Source organism: Cydia strobilella, chromosome 13, assembly GCF_947568885.1.
Source record: "Cydia strobilella chromosome 13, ilCydStro3.1, whole genome shotgun sequence".
Lineage (NCBI taxonomy): Eukaryota > Metazoa > Arthropoda > Insecta > Lepidoptera > Tortricidae > Cydia > Cydia strobilella.
This window is the reverse complement of record NC_086053.1, coordinates 13,162,666-13,179,804: the sequence shown is the minus strand read 5'-3', so window position 1 is coordinate 13,179,804 and position 17,139 is coordinate 13,162,666. Positions and strand designations below refer to the sequence as shown.

Here is a 17,139-nt window from a genome sequence, read left to right as displayed (position 1 = left end):
ACCACATGCCCCTACGTTTGATTTTTTAGAATTTTTAATTATTATAAGAGTTAGGAGCATTCAAAAATTTGTATGAGAACTGTTTTTCTAACGTAAAAATACGTAAAATATTGTCCATAATGTCTACTACTATCCAGAGAAGAAAATGAGGACTACGTTTATATGAGGAAGTAAGTGGCCGTCTCCTTTCCAGACTGGTATCCAGGTGTTTTCATTGGCAAAATGTTTATGGGAAAAAAAAGTGATAAAAACATTTTCAGTGAACTTATTATTGATATGCAAACAATGGAACCAAGGTTAATGGAAACAACATTAGTATATAAGACCACTTGTAATGGCAATTATTTTATTTTCAAGTTTAATCAATTCAGTTAACAGTGACATCGTTTCTATTCTACGTTTTGTTGTACATATTTGGTGCTAACTTAATTACAGTACGGCTATGTTTTAACTAAATAATTCCTAACGGGCCTATAATGGTTGCGCTTATCTTACGTTAAGGTGCAGTAGGTTCAGCCAGCAGTTTAAAAAAAATACAGTTGCCAAAAAAAAATACCAATCTTGAGGCCTTTTCTTTAGTAACTTCATCGATTCATCGAAACCTGTTTTGTTGATTTTCGCTCGATAGAAAGAAATCACGAACAGTCCTAAAACACACCTTTAAAATTTGTAACAATTTTTGCGCAAAAGCTAAAAATAAGAAACTCATCGATTACTTTTTTCGACACATCGACACTTTGTCTATTGTTAAGTAAAACCGCACGTACAAAAAACAAGGGTCAGTAATTTACGTATAATTCTAATTGGCACCTGAACGCGAGCTAGTCTAACGCTCAAAAAACTAGTGTAAGTGCGCTCTCCGATAGCGCGCCTTTGTTACGCATCTCGATGACACATTTTAGACTGGATCTATAGCGTTCGACTCGCCGGCACTCAGTAACCGTAGAGGGACCACACAAGCAATCGCTAATTACTTTTCTGTTTGTTCATTTTGAACCTCATTGCAATCTCCATTGAGTGGTAATTCAATAACCGGTTAAAACGGCCCAACCAATTTTTTTATGCAGGTAAATAGCACGTGCAGTTTCACTTACAATAGACAAAGTGTTATCCCTTAGGGGCCCGCCTGAAAGCTAACGACTATACGCACAGCCATCTCGATCGCGCTTACGCTCAATGAGAGTGAAGAGAAGAATCTGAACCTGGGCCTTAAAACAAGATTTCGCTAACTCACTTTCTGACCCTGCGCGATACGATAGTAGGAGGCAATCATAATAGACCCGCTGGTCTCATTGATAGTTTTGTGTGTAAAATGCTGCTACAGACAAAAGTAATCACGAGTAATATTCAGGGGTCGGAGAATGTGAAAAACATTACACCCCATTTTTGGTCAGTCGTGTAAAATTGAGGTGGGTTGGATTAGGAACATACTATTACGGTGACAACCCACTGCGGCGCACGGCTACGTTATACACGGTGTAACACGAGGAAACCGAATAATTTGAACAGCGTATTGCTGACCATATTTGAAGTTAAAAATGTCGTATAAACTTTTCTAATGCCAATTAAAAAAAAAAACAATATTTTACTGTTACATAGTGCAAAACGCATTTTTGATGGCGATGTCAGTGTCAAGTAACACTTTGTAAAAACAAGGTATTACGAGAAAAAAAAGTTAAAATTAATTTTAAGTGACAAGTTTACCAATAACATTTACTTTTTACATTTAAAAAATCTAAAAAACAAACAAAACATTTTTTTTTTTTTTGCTAAACTGACCTAAACTCATATTACATTTTTTCCTTCTTTTGGCCTTAGAAAAGCGTGGTTAAAATCTTTCGGGTTCCACGTGAACACCGTGTATAGTATGCGGTCTATCTACTAAGCTCGTTCACTTACCTGTACTGACAATGGCATTCTGCTAACTAAAAGCCATTATTTGCTGAGCGCGTGGCCATTGTGTGTGAGCCTCAGACACAAAGGCCACGCGCTCAGGCACAAAAGAAATAATGGCTTTTGTTTAACCATAGATATAAATAACTTACGTACGGAGTTATATCTATCTTTGGTTTAACAGAATGCCATTGTTAGTACAGGTAAGTGAACGAGCTCAGTAGAGATAGCGTTAACTACATACACTACGCATAACAACATTAAGTAGGTGGTTCTAAGAGCCACCCCACGGTAGCGACTCCTGAGCGTCCGCGTCTTATCAATATCAACTCTATGGCTGATGCTCGACTTAACGTTGACGCAACTGCGCAGCGACGCCATTTTGCATAGTGCTGACTAGACGCCGACGCTCAAAAGACGCTAGTGTAGCGTAGCCCGTATACAACGGTATGATACATTCGAAAACAATTGTTTACCGTATTCTCACGCAATAAAGTACAAGTTGAAACTGGTCAAGTTGACATACGGTTGTTATGCGTTGCAGGGCTGTTGATATACAAGTTCTACAGGAAATGCACTTGTTTTCATTGCTTATTAGATTAAAAATCAAATGTTTATTTTTCTGGAATACAATTATTGAGTATTTACTCATAATAAGTACGCTTTTTAATATTAGAAACAGATCTCTGCAAAAAATACAATTATAAATTATCAGAGATTCGACATATCACAAATTAAAATAATAAGTTACTGCAGTCTTAAGAAAAAAATGTGGTAACATTTGAAATAACTAAACAACTATATCATATAAATAGTAACAGAACCTTTGAATTGATTGACTTAAATAAAATAGTCATGGCACACTAGTTATTTTAAGAATTACAACCCTTTTTCATTCCTAGTAGACTGTCAATAGAATTTCAACCTTAGCACTAAGACTTAAGGTTCAAATTACATTGTAGTTTCGCTGAACTGACTTCTTGAAATTCAACACCAGCGGCCTGAAAAAGGGTTTAACGTATACTTTTAGGAACAACTTCATAGAGCCGACATCAAGGCTAATTTAGTTTAAATCTAAAGTGTCTATCTTTTAAGGCCTGTGCACACCGGATGCGTGTGCGTTGTAATATACGGATCCTTATGAGAGACGGCACACCGCTTGCGTGACGTGTGTGTGCACGGTTCTAACAATTTAGTTCCAATAACACGTGCACATCTACACACGCAGCTTGTGTGGTTAGGCATTTAAGTAGGTAGAATAGCGATCACCTCATATTTAAACTTCTTATTTGAAATTTTCATACATTTTTAACTAAAACTGGCCTTTCTCCGTGACCAAGCGGTCAAAACTTAGGCGGTGACTTTCAAGTTTATTTAATACGCGATTAAGACCTTTTACAATGCATCGTATAGTATTAATCAATTATAATAGATTGTACAAACAAATGGAATCTATGCTATGATTTAAAAAATAATTTAGTAGTTAACAATAAACAAAAATTAAAACAAAAATTACACACTTAACATTATTATGCATAGATTGCATAGTTAAAACATATTGGTATTGAGAGTGCAGTCTTTGATTTCAATCTATTTAAAAACAACATGTCACTACATATGATATGTAAGTCATAGGTATTAGATATAAATACTAATTCAAAGAAATAATATTCAGTACAAAGTAAATGCATTTTACGACAGGTTTTCTTTCTGTATCGTAAAACGTAAAAAAAAAAAAACTAAGTTACGAGTATTTAAGAATTGAACCCCTAGTATAAATATCATTCGATAGCGTGACGTGCGTTCGCGTTTGCATTATGTCAATTTTTGTATAATTTGAAAAGCGCGCCAAGCGGAACGTTATGGAAACTAAAAATCCCATACAAAATAACACTTAACGCAAACTCATACGTCACGTCAGTCACGTCACGCTATCGAATGAAATTTACACTAGGGGTACTGCGGTGGCAGCATGGTTCCATTTTTATCGCCTGTCACTATGCCTGTCACTTTCGCACTTACGTACTTGTTAGAACGAGACAGGCATGATGACAGGTGATAACAATGCGACAAGGCCGCTGGTGCACAGCCATCTATCGTAATAGAGATGTAGATACTAGTCTAATTCTACTTTCATACTAAAGGGCAAGGAAAGGAATGATATGTAAATAGTTCAATCACATTTAGTAAGATCTCATTTTACTTCAGTAGGAATTACTTAACTAAGAATAACTTTAGTATTTATAGCCTTTGATGCACAATTACAACGTAATAATGTCCTTATTATTAGTAGATATAGATATGTATAGTTTAAGTACGGCGCTAACTTAAATAATTGAGATTCGTGTCACAAGTCATTAAACTCTGGAATGTTTAGCAATAAATAAATTATATTAACCTGTATATGTATACTATATATAATGACATAAATTATGAATTCCTATCGATAAAAAGGATGGCAAGCGCGGGCGAGGAAAAGCACCCACGAGATGGTCTGATGGTGTGAAGAGGGTGGTTGGCGGCAACATGCAGTGCGTGACTCATGTGGCTTATGACCGCACACTATGGAGACGGAGCATACATGGTCGCGATCCTCAGCAATGAGGGACCGAGGAAGAAGAATCGATAAAAAAGGAATACTGCTATTTACTTAACCTCTTTTGACAAAAATTAATGCTTAGCTGCCTTTAAATCAATATTAGTATATTTTAAAAACTTTATATGTATTCAAAGATGCTTATATCATTGTCTCTCGAAAGAAGGAAGAAAGACTTATATTTTACTTTTATGCAATTTTAAAGACATTTCATTAGAAATTGGACCCCTCTTCGTCCATTCGGCAAGTAGAAAGTGTAGAAACAGTTCAAATTATGTACAAATAATATCTATACATATTTCTGTACAGTCACATGCCAGTATGTTACTTTTAGCGCCATAATAAGAAGAATGGACTATGTTTTAGACGCCTACAACTTTTTAAGAGAGCGGATGTTACTTTTAATCACATACGTTATTTGTGGCTTTCCTGTTGGAAAGTTTCTTATGCACATGAAGCATCAGGACCCTCCTCTGATGGAAAGCCACATTTTGTCTCCACATGCAGTGAGGCAGTGACAAATTCCATGTAGTCATCCGTACTACTAAGACCAAGTTTTTATGTCCACTTCAAAAGTTGCTAATATCCAACAAATTAGTGTACCTAAACATGTTTGAGATTCCCATAGGTAGCACAAGCGTCCTTAAAGTTGGTCACGTTAAAAATAGCAAAATAATCGTCATGTATAAACCTAACAACGTTTTCTATCGGACACAAATAAGTATTATACGTCTTCATATCGTCTATGGGATCCGCTACTTTCATCACTATACTCTGCTTAGTTTTACAAAAACTTAATTTATTTGTTACATCTTCCCCGTTGTAAACCACTCGAAAGTAAAAATCTTGTGCTACCGCTTTCCTTTTCGTGAATTTGAATTCGTCGCGTAAATCTTTCTTTCTATAAACTTCGAAGACTATTCTAGAAGCATAATGTACGTTATAGTGTTGATAATTAGTTAGTCCAAGTGCTAAAACCAATGGTTGCAGAGTCTTGTCATGTCCTGAATATATGACTATTTTAGGTTTATTCTCTGAGATCATTCTAATCATATTTTGCACTATATTGTGCATTAATCCGTACGCTAAAAGCAAACCTCGTTTTCTATTATGTATATTTTTAATTTCTTGTCTGTAACTCCATTCTAAATACGCGAATAGTGAAGTGATATGTTCTTTTCTTATACAAAATTCCTCTGTTATTTCTGGTGTAGGTTCCTTATATTCTTCATCAAAATCTGTATCCATGCGAGCGTCATTTGGAAAATTAAAGTCTGCGTCTAAATTCTTTTTAACAATAACTACATCGTCATATGCATCCGCATTATCCATATATCTCTGCTGGTAGTATAGTAGCTTCTCCCTTTCCATTTGAGCATCGAAATCTAAAGGAGCTTTCTGCTTATCTTTACTATCGTAATATTTACCGATGATATCTCTAGCTTTTCGCCCTATCTCGTTATTAAAGTCTAACTGATTGTTAATGTAATCCAATTCCATGTTAAGAGTGTCTATATCTATTTCTAATAAATTCCTTTTAGGCACAGTCTCTTTGCGATTTTCCAATTCTTTTTCGTTTTCTGCTTTTCTCATATTATTCCTTTCAGGTAAATTATTGTGAAATCTTTCATGTCCTTTTACAGTTAGTTTATGTTTTTCTGAACGATTACTATCCTTATTAGGAGACTCGCGCTCTGGAGTATCTTCATTACCATTTTGGTGTATTTCTATGTTTGGTAATTGTTCTTTAGGATTTCTGTTATCTATGTCGGTAACCTCTTTATGCTCTAGTAAATTTTTCTTAAGAACAGTATCCTCGTGAAACTGTCTATGTCTCTTCAAGATTAGCTTCTTTTTCTCCGTTTTTTTAACAGAAGAATCTTCACCACTGTTTTCCGGTACTTCTATAGTTAATATATCTCTTTCAGATTTTCTATTTTCTACGTTTACCTTATATTCTAGCAACTTTTTCCCTGGCACAGTATCCTCTCGAAGCCTCCTATTCCTCTTTAAGCTAATCTTCTGTTTCTCAGGTTTCCTCACACACGGCAGTGGCGAGTCATGGCACATGTGAGCCAGGACCCCGTCTCGGACCATGTCGGGTTCGGGGTGCTCCTGCGACTCGAAGAGCACGGTGGAGAGCTTTGTGACCACCTCTCTTAGCGCTGGGTGGTTGTCCAGACGGTGTTTTGCTTGGATGCTGATTTTTCTGGAATGCAATAAATTTGTTGTAACCAACGCGACATTAGACAAAGAAAAGCTTTACGATTTTACACCCTATTGCAACAAGCTAAAGTCAACTTACTTATTGAGCGCGTGGTGACTTGGTGAGCGGCACGCGCACACTCACGGAAGCAGAAGGCGACGCTATAGCTCTCTCGTTCTAGCGAGCCGAGCGCCTGCATTGTATGTAGCCCGCTAAGCATCGCACCCTGCTAGACTGAAGCGCGCAGTACTATTATACACCTTATTGCAACGAGCTAAGGTACAGACTTGTTAAGCGCGTGGTGAGCAGCACACGCACACTCGCGGAAGTAGAAAGTGACGCTATGGTTATTTTGCGCCCTGGCGAGCCTTGCTCCGACAACCACTAATATCGCACCATGCTAGACTATGATTATACACCTTATTGCAACGAACTAAGGTACTGACTTGTTCAACGCGTGGTGAGCAGCACACGCACACTCGCGGAAGCAGAAGGCGACGCTATAGCTCTCTCGTTCTAGCGAGCCGAGCGCCTGCATTGTATGTAGCCCGCTAAGCATCGCACCCTGCTAGACTGAAGCGCGCAGTACTATTATACACCTTATTGCAACGAGCTAAGGTACAGACTTGTTAAGCGCGTGGTGAGCAGCACACGCACACTCGCGGAAGTAGAAAGTGACGCTATGGTTATTTTGCGCCCTGGCGAGCCTTGCTCCGACAACCACTAATATCGCACCATGCTAGACTATGATTATACACCTTATTGCAACGAACTAAGGTACTGACTTGTTCAACGCGTGGTGAGCAGCACACGCACACTCGCGGAAGCAGAAGGCGACGCTATGGCTCTCTCTCGCTCTAGCAAGTCGAGCGCCGGCATTGGCGCCCGCTAAGCCCCAAGCAAGTCCTGCTAGGGACTGGAACGTTCGGCGGTATCGCGTGCTGTACATTATAACGTCTCCTGAAATTAAGAAAAACTGTATTGTCATAATTTATAGAAGTGTGAAATAGAGTGATTTCTCCAAGTTTTCTTAAAACTTGACCAGAGATAATTCTTTAGTCGGAAAGGCATTAATGATTTTTATACTGAGAAATTTGTTTGCTAGACGACGAGTTTTGACTAGTGATTGGTAGTTGGTATCATAGTAAACCCATATAAAAGCTAAATTAACATAAGTTGACTGACCTGTGTCTCGTTTTCCCGTTGGATCTGAATTGTCTAGCCCAAGTTTTTCTCCATAAGCCTCTTTCAAAATATTACCTGAAAAAAAGATAAAAAAATATTTTTAGAATTCCATAAAAAAATTGCATCTTGTGAACCTAAAGGGCGTCTGCTGAATTTCATGTTGTAGCGATGGTTAAACAATTTCATATATCTATAGCTTTAAGTAACCTAAGTTTGGCTTCGGGCATAATATGCAGTCTCCAAAGCATGTTGTCATGTTGTGGCAAGCAGATCTAACCCCTAACTAACCTAACCTATTAAACCCCTTAAATTTAGGGGTGTAAATTTGTTAACCAAAAAACATCTTCGAGTTTAACCTTTTGGACGCCAATGACGGATATATCGGCACCGCAGGTCCAACGCCAAAGACTAATAAATCCGTCACAGACCACAGAGCAACATAGACCTACGTGCATGTGCATAAAGTTCAATTTCAGTTTTGGTGACAGCTTTTGTGTTGTGTGTGACGGCGTCGAAAAGGTTAACGCGATATCGCGCTGGTCATAGAAGATGGTGTGACACTCCGAAGAAGTCAGTTAGAAATACTGCTTTCTCATGCAATGTTTTTTTTAATTTATAATTTTAGAATTGTTTTTACTCATTGTTATTGTTTTTTCCTTGCATATTTTGCATGCATATTTTGGATGGCATTCGTATATAAAACCTACCACTTATTTTCAATTATAATTATGTTTTGAATGTATGTCTTGTGTGCCTTATAAATAAAATAATAAATTTGGTTTACAATTAGCCTCATGCATGAAGTTTATATTTGAACGAAATATGTTTTATTCGGATGTTTGTTACCGTTATATCATGTTACAAATGCATTTCCGTTTTTAAATTACCATTTAATTACTTAAAATTATAAATAAAAAGTACAAAAATTTGCCCGCGAAAAGCTAGTGAGCGAAACGTTCGAAACGCCACGTGACGTCACGCGTTCGACAGATTAGTGTCATTAGTAGCAAACGTCAGTTGGGCCGCCCAACGTGTGACGTCATCACGCTCTGTCGAATTCGCGCCAAAAATTATGAAGGTTTCAACCGCTCAAAAATTTTCAACATTTTAAATATTTTTTAATAAAATAATGTTAAGGTTTACAAAAGTATTTTTATCATTTCCGGTGTTCCAACGATATAAATTATGAATCCAAAAATAAAAATAAATTCATGCATGGAGCTAATTGGGCTCATTTTTGACCTCTAGTTAGGCTTCTATAATGTGAGTGTTATTATTCTAGTTGGTTGGTATTGCTACATACCCACGGTCAGCATCTGCAGCAGCCCGCGCGGCGTCAGCTGTCCTAGCGCGCAGCGCGTGGCGGCCCGGGGCGGCAGCGCGGGGAAGTTGTGGAACGGGCCCGGCCCTGCTACCCACCACGCGCGCCCCGCTGAGCTCGTGTTGGACACCCATTCTTCGTACCTACAAAATATCGTACATAAGGCGAGGATGAAGTCATGAGGCGATTTCTGCACAAAGCAGCAGTATAATTATACATACCTCGTCCGAGGCAAACGCACGACTAGGAGGCGTCCATTAATTGCGTTAGGTGTTTTTGAGAATTTTTAAACCCCGTCGAAATTTGCCCCTCCCTTCATCTTACTCCTTCAAATAAATTAGACAAGCATACCTATACATCTACTTACTTGTCAATGATAACTGTCAATGATTACTGGATACAGGCAATATCAGTTGTCACAACTGCCTGCCTGCTTACTGAATAATAATAATTACCCCGCGAGGGACAGCTTGTGACGAGGAACTTCCTCCCCCATATCTCCTGAACACCTCACGTAATTAATAGACGCATGGATTAGACGCATCCTTGTCCGCAATGCCTTCACAGATATTTTTTTTGTTAACTGTAACTAACCTTTCAGCTAAGGAAAAAAGAGCCAAATCAGTTAATGTCTGATTTGTTATGTAGTAATAGTGTTATCATAATGTTTTTTTTTTTTCATTTTTAGGGTTCCGTACCCAAAGGGTAAAAACGGGACCCTATTACTAAGACTCCGCTGTCTGTCTGTCCGTCTGTCACCAGAATGTATCTCATGAACCGTAATAGCTAGACAGTTGAAATTTTCACAGATGATATATTTCTGTTGCCGCTATAACAACAAATACTAAAAACAGAATAAAATAAATATTTAAGTGGGGCTCCCAATCCCATACAACAAGCGTGATTTTTTTGCCATTTTTTGCATAATGGTACAGAACCCTTAGTGCGCGAGTTCGACTCGCACTTGGCCGGTTTTTAACTTACGTCTTCAACAATGTTGATGGTGGTGGAGTGTCACAGGGCAGTTTGTCTCCCCCGTGCAAATGTGTAAGGGGTCCTCGGTCACCATGTCTTGTAACAACCAACACTCCTTGCAGAAGCCAAGTATCACTGTCCACCACAGCTGGAACACCATTAAACAGGTTGAAATTTTAATCACCAGCATAGTGACTTTATATGTAAACCCCATAGAAATCAGCAGGCAACACATCAGCCGGAATGTATGAAACAGCCAATTTTTTTGCGAGTTCAGCATTGGTCCCTTAATAAAAGTTGTGCAGTATGACCTCTAAAGTCACTAAGTACGCAGAGTAAGGCTGGTGATTAAAATTTCACCCTGTAACATGTTACAATGTGAAGAAGTCATAATTTGCAGCAGAATTGATTAAAATAGATCATTTTACATTCTTAAATATAAAAGATTCATAAAAAAATTGATGGATGGGCAGCAAATGATATGTTTATACACCAATGATTAATTAAACCTCAACTATTTTAATATGATACATGAAAAGAAAAAGGTTTAAACTACTATCAAATTCATATCCAGCAGAATCTTGTTATGATTTATCACTTGGACACTAATTTTAAATATTTAGAAATAAGATAACTAAGTTTGATATACTGTAATACTAATATTAGTAGAATCACCTTCAGCACCCCTCACAATACTGTCTGGTGGATTACATGAGCGTAGATATATCTTCCTATACTTGATATCACTTTTGGATATGTATTCACTCTGCACAATCTTCTTGATCACTGTTGCATCTTCTCCTACTGATATGTATTTGTACATTACTAGAAAAAAATATTTATGAGTTTAGCATAGCCTTTCTGAGTTAGGTAAAAGTATAAAAAATAACAGTTTCTTAAAGAAAGTTGTAGTAATTTAATTAGTATTATTAAAATTATATTTACCTAAGAACATAATAAATATTTATGTATTAAAATTACTCACCCGTTATTAAAAAACAGATCCAAATACTCATCCCAACATAGCAGTAAAACGCTCTGTGGTGAAACGAAAATTTCATGATTTCAGCAATCATTTTACTTCTGTTTGCAATTGTAAGCGGCATACTTTATTTTAACATCATTCTTATCAGATAAAATCCATTCTCGAATTAATTACGAACGCTTAAATTATTTTTGAGAAAACATTTGGTACCTACGCCTACACAAAAAGTTGAATTCATGTTTACTTAGTCTAACGCCAAAATACTGAACTTATACTAAATAAATACATAAATTAACAAATTTCCGCGAATATTGCTGTCGTACACCATCAATTTTTTTCAGGATTGGCGATTTTGCATTTTGCGTAAAGAAAGAAGGAAGAAGAGAAGGACTACAGAATACAATCAAAAGTATCACATAACTAATGTGACAGCTGTCAGGTACAATTAAGGCTGTCAAATTTGTTTAAGTTGTCAGCAGTTTTGTGTGTAGCTCAAACAAGTTGAGGACGTATGATGGGCGCAACTATTGGCGCCGTTCATACACAACTTTTTAACACTACATGATTGAAAGAAACAGACACTAATCGCACTTAAACTATCGTGAGACATATTTCAAAATATTTATCAGTACGGTTTTTACTCACTATTATTTTTAGTCGCTTTTGGCGACATGTTTCGGATTCTTTGGGAATCCATCCTCAGGCACGAGTGTCCGCGGCGGTTGTTCGTCGTGCACTGCCCGCGCCACCCGCCTCGTCGCTCGTTGCGCACGCGCTGATGGGGCGGGGGCGGGGGGCGCGGGGCAGTCCGCAGATGGAGTCGTCAAGTGAAGGTCTGGTAGGGCGGCTGTATCGAACGAAGTCAAGCACACTGCACTCACTATGTCCCCGCGATCGTCACAACACACTTGCCGCTTGACCCTAGGTATTATAGGCTTCCATGCAGGTGGCAACATCCAGCCTCCGTCCCGATTGAAATTAGGGCGGCGTGAAATTTCAATCGCCTCGCGAATCTTAGCGCGTAAAGAACATGGACACCAGGAACTCAGCTGTGGCAGAGCATGCGAACGATATAGGCGCGTCCCATTTCATTCGTTTCGATAAAGCGAGATTACTGGTACGGGAGAAATGTTTTGTGCCGCGTAAGATTCGCGAGGCGATTGAAATTTCACGCCGCCCTAATTTCAATCGGGACGGAGGCTGGATGTTGCCACCTGCATGGAAGCCTATAATACCTAGGGTCAAGCGGCAAGTGTGTTGTGACGATCGCGGGGACATAGTGAGTGCAGTGTGCTTGACTTCGTTCGATACAGCCGCCCTACCAGACCTTCACTTGACGACTCCATCTGCGGACTGCCCCGCGCCCCCCGCCCCCGCCCCATCAGCGCGTGCGCAACGAGCGACGAGGCGGGCGGCGCGGGCAGTGCACGACGAACAACCGCCGCGGACACTCGTGCCTGAGGATGGATTCCCAAAGAATCCGAAACATGTCGCCAAAAGCGACTAAAAATAATAGTGAGTAAAAACCGTACTGATAAATATTTTGAAACAGACACTATCATTGTCACACAATCACGCTAATAACTGCAACCATCACACGCCTGCTAAAGCACAACATTGGGCACAAGACTATGGATGGTATAGAAAGGATGCCAATCTCTTATGGCAGAATTGTTGCAAAAGTGACCGCTTTAAGCTTTAAATAATTGTTCCTAATCTCTCCGGTGGCGCTAGTTTGGTTCTGGGACATGAGTATAACATGAACCATATAAGGCAACAAATAACCCGACCAAATTACGTAGGTTGTTTTTGGTAGTATTTCGGTGTATGGTGGCGCCGCCTAATTACTGTTTTTTGATGGACACTTTTCATACATAGAGATTTGGCTCCTTTATATAGTCTCCATGCACAAGACGACAAGTCGAGACACGTTCCTCTGTTTTGTTGGGGTTGTTGTTGTTGTTGTGGGAGCAAAGAATATAATAAATACATATTTAAGTCTAAAGAATTGGTTTTTTAGTGGAAGTAATTGTACTACGTTGTAGTAAAAGTAAGTATTTACAAGGATTTTCCAAAATTCCGGTAAGAGTAAGTACATTCTTGGTGCAAATTGGGTGATTATTAGAATTTATTAATATCCTTAATTTATTTTTTGTAGCTCCAATGGCGCCGAAGGTAGATCAAGGTACTATCATTATCCTAGATGTAGGAAGGAATGTATTATCACCAGAAGATAAAAAAGGGTCTGCACCTGCAGGAGAAAATAACAGTTTCTTTCTAAAAGCCAAAGAATGTGCTGCTCGTATCATAGAGCGCAAGATAATGACCCAGGCTAATAACTTTGTGGGTATCACGTTATTAGGGTCCAAGAAAACCAACAACAAAATGGCTGAGGAAGTTGAGGGAGCTTTCAGGCACATTGATGTTCTATTCCCACTGCAAACCCCTACATGGCAAATGATAAGAGATCTTCCAGAGGAGGTAAGAAACTAGCAGTTATTACAATTTAGTTCAATTGATTTTACAAATGTAGTGCATAATTGTTTTCCATCGTATTTTCTCGAAAACGTTCGTATTTGTTATGCTACTTAAGCCTACCTACACCTATGTACCCAACCTACCTATGTATGTATGTATGTATGTATGCAACCTATGTACTTTTTGTACCGAGACTGACTGAAATAGCGATAAGACATGTTCGTACTTCGTATGTTTCTGTGAAAATACGATGGAAAATAATTATTCACTACATCTCTTATGTAATATTTGAATATATCCATAGAATAGTCTGTCTATGCAAGTTTGCACAGTGTTTTGTCTTTTTTCTGCAATGTTTATTATTATGACAATTATTTCAGCCATCTTTAAAGAGCAGAGGTGATTGGTTTGACGCCCTGATTGTGGCTGCAGATCAGTTCAAGGATGAAATGGAAAGAGCAAATATTCTGAACAAGAAGATTATTCTGATGACTAACTTCCAGTCACCTGCCAAAATTAATGATGACCAGGTTGAAATGGTGAGTCATTTGTATGCAATTATTTTCATTATACCTTCAAGTAGCATACTTGAAAATATAATAAAGATCTTTTTTTTTTTTTTATGTGAACAAAAATTTTCTTTCAATTAACACTCAATGCCAAGAACCCGATAGTCGAGGGGTCTGCAAACTTTTTATAAAAAGATCCAACCACAGCAAAAATTACAAATAATAGCCAGTGTAGCTCAGAGCCACAAGTGTTGTTTTTAGTGGTCTAAGAACTCTCGTGTTATTTTTTTGTGTGGCTTAACCTTTTGGACGCCAATGACCTATATATACGCACCGTAGGTGCACCGCCAAAGACCGATTAATTGGTCATAGACATCTAATTTCAAAATCTTGCAACAATATTCTCAAATTCTTTTGTTTCTGCAGGTTGTAAATGGATTCAAGGAGGAGAATTTTGAAGTTGATGTCATTGGCCTCGATCTTACTGATGAAAGTCATAAAGGGGATGACATTGACTTGGCACGCCATTTTGTAGAAGTGACCAAAGGTGCTACAGCAGCATTTGATTATGCCATGAGATATTTGCTCTTTCATAAAAAGAAGGCTACCAGTTCTGCATGGCATTGGAATGTAGAATTAAGTATTGGCCCTAATATTAAAATTCCAATATCTGCATTTATCAGAACGAAAGATGAACCTGTTGTAAAGCCTTGGAAGAAAGCCATCAGAGATCCCGTCACATCTACTTCTAGCACTACTGAAGGGGTAATGAGAAACAAAGTTTTGATAAACACTGAGAACTATAGCACAGTAGACGCTGTAGATATTGTAAAAGGCTACCATTATGGCGAGCGAATAATTCCATTATCTGAATTTGATAAATCTATGCTCTATGAACCTGGTGAGAAGTCCTTATCTGTTTATGGGTTTACTCATGCTGATAATATTCGATGGCAAAATCTTAATGGAAATGGCCTGCAATATATATTTGGAAGGATATCAGACAAAAAAGCTCAGTATACAATAAGATGCCTGGTAGAGAGCCTTCATGAGTTAAATTTAGTTGGGCTTGTAAGAAGAGTATTCAACAATGGAAATGCTCCTAAGATGTTTGCTTTAATGCCAGTGATAGATCCAAAAGAAGACTTTCTTTGTTTATCTATGGTGGGAATTTGTTTCAAAGAAGATATTAAAAATATGGCATTTCCTCAAACAAAATTTAAGAAATTTGCCTGTTCCGATGAGCAAGTTAATGCCTTCAAAGATCTTATTCAAGCCATGGATTTAACTTCAGCCTATGATGACACCTTTGATGATACTGAAGCATTTCCCATTGCAGAAACTGTCAGTCCCACCATTCAGTATGTTCTGGACTGTATTGCATACAGAGCAATGAACCCAGGCAAGCCTCTACCGGAGCCTAGAGATGACATTATGATGTTGTTCAGAACACCTCCATTGATTGAGGAAAGATCTAGGGATCCAATAAATAAACTGAAACAGTTATTGCAGTTGAAAAAGGTAGAAGAAAAACAAAAAAGAAGAACTAAGGCCCAAGGAAGAAATGATTCTACCATGCTGGACCAATCTGGTAATCAAGACCAAACAAATGGTGACCAATCAAATGGTGACTTAGACATGCCTAAAGTCCAACTGCCTGTACTGAACAATAAAGGTCCAGTACGAATTGGAACTATAGATCCCATTGATGATTTCCAAACACTTGCAAATAATGGCAAAACATTATCTGATCTTGCTGCTGACATGACAGATGCTATAGAAAGCCTTATCTATTGTAATTTGGATGGAAACTATTCCAAAGCATTTGATGCCATGGCCTTCTTCAGACATGAATGTGTGAAAGTTGATCCATCTGCATACAACACTTGGTTACTTAGATTTAGAAATGCACTTATATCTCGCAACAATATTGATGTTATCACCAACATCAATGAAAAGAAGTTGTGTTTGATTTTGAAGGAGGAAAATCCCACAAGTATTTACGATGCGGAGAATAGTCATGAAGACAGTCAACTGTATGAGAATGATACTGTTCCCGATGACACAGAACTGTCTATCAAACCTGAAATAAATGATTTTTATGCTGAAATGATTTAGTTTATTTGATATGGCTGTTACTTTTTTTAAAGAGGAAATTATTACTTTGTTATGATATGAATAAAGAAGTTGATTTATATATAGTATTATTTTATTAATTACCTCACTTAGTGTATATTTAAAAATAATAGTTTGAATATTAGGCCCGAAATTTTGTTTATCATAATTTCCTTCATTTTAAATATAATATTTTTATACCAGATTTACACAATGATTTTCAACCTTAAAACACTATGTCAGGCTCGAGTACATGATCATTGTACGCCAGTGGGATTGATTTCGTTCTGGGAATGCAGCAGTTCCAGGAATTCTTGCAATGAAAGGTCTTCTTGGCAGTCTGTGTCCAAATCATGCTCAAGTTGCGCCTCCATGGAATTAGCGTCGGGGCTTAACACGATGTTTTCATCCAAGACTACGTGGTTTAATCGCGACTTCAAGCTCTGTAGTATCTCTTCGAGTTCCGCACATTTGTTTCGTATCGATGTGCCGAGATCCGATGCAGGGTCGATGTCGTCCAGTGTAGCGGGCTCGGAGAACGAATTTGCAGGTGTTCGCGTCTGCGGCGGCTGGATCATGCTGAACAGGCTATCCGGGATCCCGTTACCATTGCGTGCGGCGTCAGGGGACCGCGACTCCGTAAACTCGGCAAGTATTTCATCAATGATGTCCTCTGCATTTTGCCGCGGATCGACGACGTCCTCGGGCGAGTCTGACCCGCTTTCACCTCGGATCAGCTTGTTATTTGAGTCCAATTTCATCGTAGCTTACAAGTTGACTCGATACACCCAAAATATTGATTCGTTTTCAAAATAAATAATAAATAACCCACTTTTGAAGAAAGTCAGATGATGATTGATGATAGAAATGTTGCCA

At 38.3% G+C, this 17,139-nt stretch overlaps 3 protein-coding genes across 6 annotated transcripts; 1 reads left to right on the top strand and 2 right to left on the bottom strand.

Annotated features, from left to right (window-relative positions):
* Positions 1–2,027: 2,027 nt before the first annotated feature.
* On the bottom strand, positions 2,028–11,529 carry LOC134746742 (uncharacterized). Of its 2 annotated transcripts, none has more exons than XM_063681268.1 (7): positions 11,162–11,529; positions 10,852–11,001; positions 10,186–10,324; positions 9,184–9,344; positions 7,881–7,955; positions 7,481–7,652; positions 2,028–6,698 (listed from the first exon to the last, which is right to left on the bottom strand). In XM_063681268.1, exons 1-7 carry the CDS (start codon positions 11,280–11,282, stop codon positions 5,093–5,095), a joined length of 2,424 nt encoding a protein of 807 aa, XP_063537338.1. In that variant the 5' UTR covers positions 11,283–11,529; the 3' UTR covers positions 2,028–5,092. The 2 variants fall into 2 exon arrangements, with proteins under 2 accessions (XP_063537338.1, XP_063537337.1); XM_063681267.1 differs by having other exon boundaries at positions 2,029–6,698; positions 7,481–7,655.
* A 1,547-nt stretch (positions 11,530–13,076) lies between these two features.
* On the top strand, positions 13,077–16,345 carry LOC134746738 (uncharacterized). Of its 3 annotated transcripts, none has more exons than XM_063681262.1 (4): positions 13,077–13,211; positions 13,320–13,642; positions 14,020–14,178; positions 14,575–16,345. In XM_063681262.1, the coding sequence occupies exons 2-4, from the start codon at positions 13,325–13,327 to the stop codon at positions 16,264–16,266; spliced, it is 2,169 nt and encodes a 722-aa protein (XP_063537332.1). In that variant the 5' UTR covers positions 13,077–13,211; positions 13,320–13,324; the 3' UTR covers positions 16,267–16,345. The 3 variants fall into 3 exon arrangements, with proteins under 3 accessions (XP_063537332.1, XP_063537331.1, XP_063537333.1); XM_063681261.1 differs by having other exon boundaries at positions 13,107–13,243; XM_063681263.1 differs by lacking the exon at positions 13,077–13,211 and having other exon boundaries at positions 13,505–13,656; positions 14,037–14,178.
* Positions 16,340–17,134, bottom strand: LOC134746741 (uncharacterized). Its single transcript, XM_063681266.1, has one exon. The coding sequence runs from the start codon at positions 17,022–17,024 to the stop codon at positions 16,521–16,523; it is 504 nt and encodes a 167-aa protein (XP_063537336.1). The 5' UTR covers positions 17,025–17,134; the 3' UTR covers positions 16,340–16,520.
* Between the last annotated feature and the right edge of the window lie 5 nt (positions 17,135–17,139).

What these genes read in the sequence shown, in the direction of transcription:
- LOC134746742 (XM_063681267.1), bottom strand. Translation starts at nt 11,282, where the DNA reads ATGCCGCTTACAATTGCAAACAGAAGTAAAATGATTGCTGAAATCATG. An exon ending in AACGGGAAAACGAGACACAG is followed by an intron (nt 7,656 to 7,880) that starts GTCAGTCAACTT and finishes TCTTAATTTCAG; the next exon opens with GAGACGTTATAATGTACAGC. An exon ending in GCTCACCACGCGTTGAACAA is followed by an intron (nt 6,699 to 7,480) that starts GTCAGTACCTTA and finishes ATTGCATTCCAG; the next exon opens with AAAAATCAGCATCCAAGCAA.
- LOC134746738 (XM_063681262.1), top strand. Translation starts at nt 13,325, where the DNA reads ATGGCGCCGAAGGTAGATCAAGGTACTATCATTATCCTAGATGTAGGA. An exon ending in TAAGAGATCTTCCAGAGGAG is followed by an intron (nt 13,643 to 14,019) that starts GTAAGAAACTAG and finishes CAATTATTTCAG; the next exon opens with CCATCTTTAAAGAGCAGAGG. An exon ending in ATGATGACCAGGTTGAAATG is followed by an intron (nt 14,179 to 14,574) that starts GTGAGTCATTTG and finishes TTGTTTCTGCAG; the next exon opens with GTTGTAAATGGATTCAAGGA.
- LOC134746741 (XM_063681266.1), bottom strand. Translation starts at nt 17,024, where the DNA reads ATGAAATTGGACTCAAATAACAAGCTGATCCGAGGTGAAAGCGGGTCA.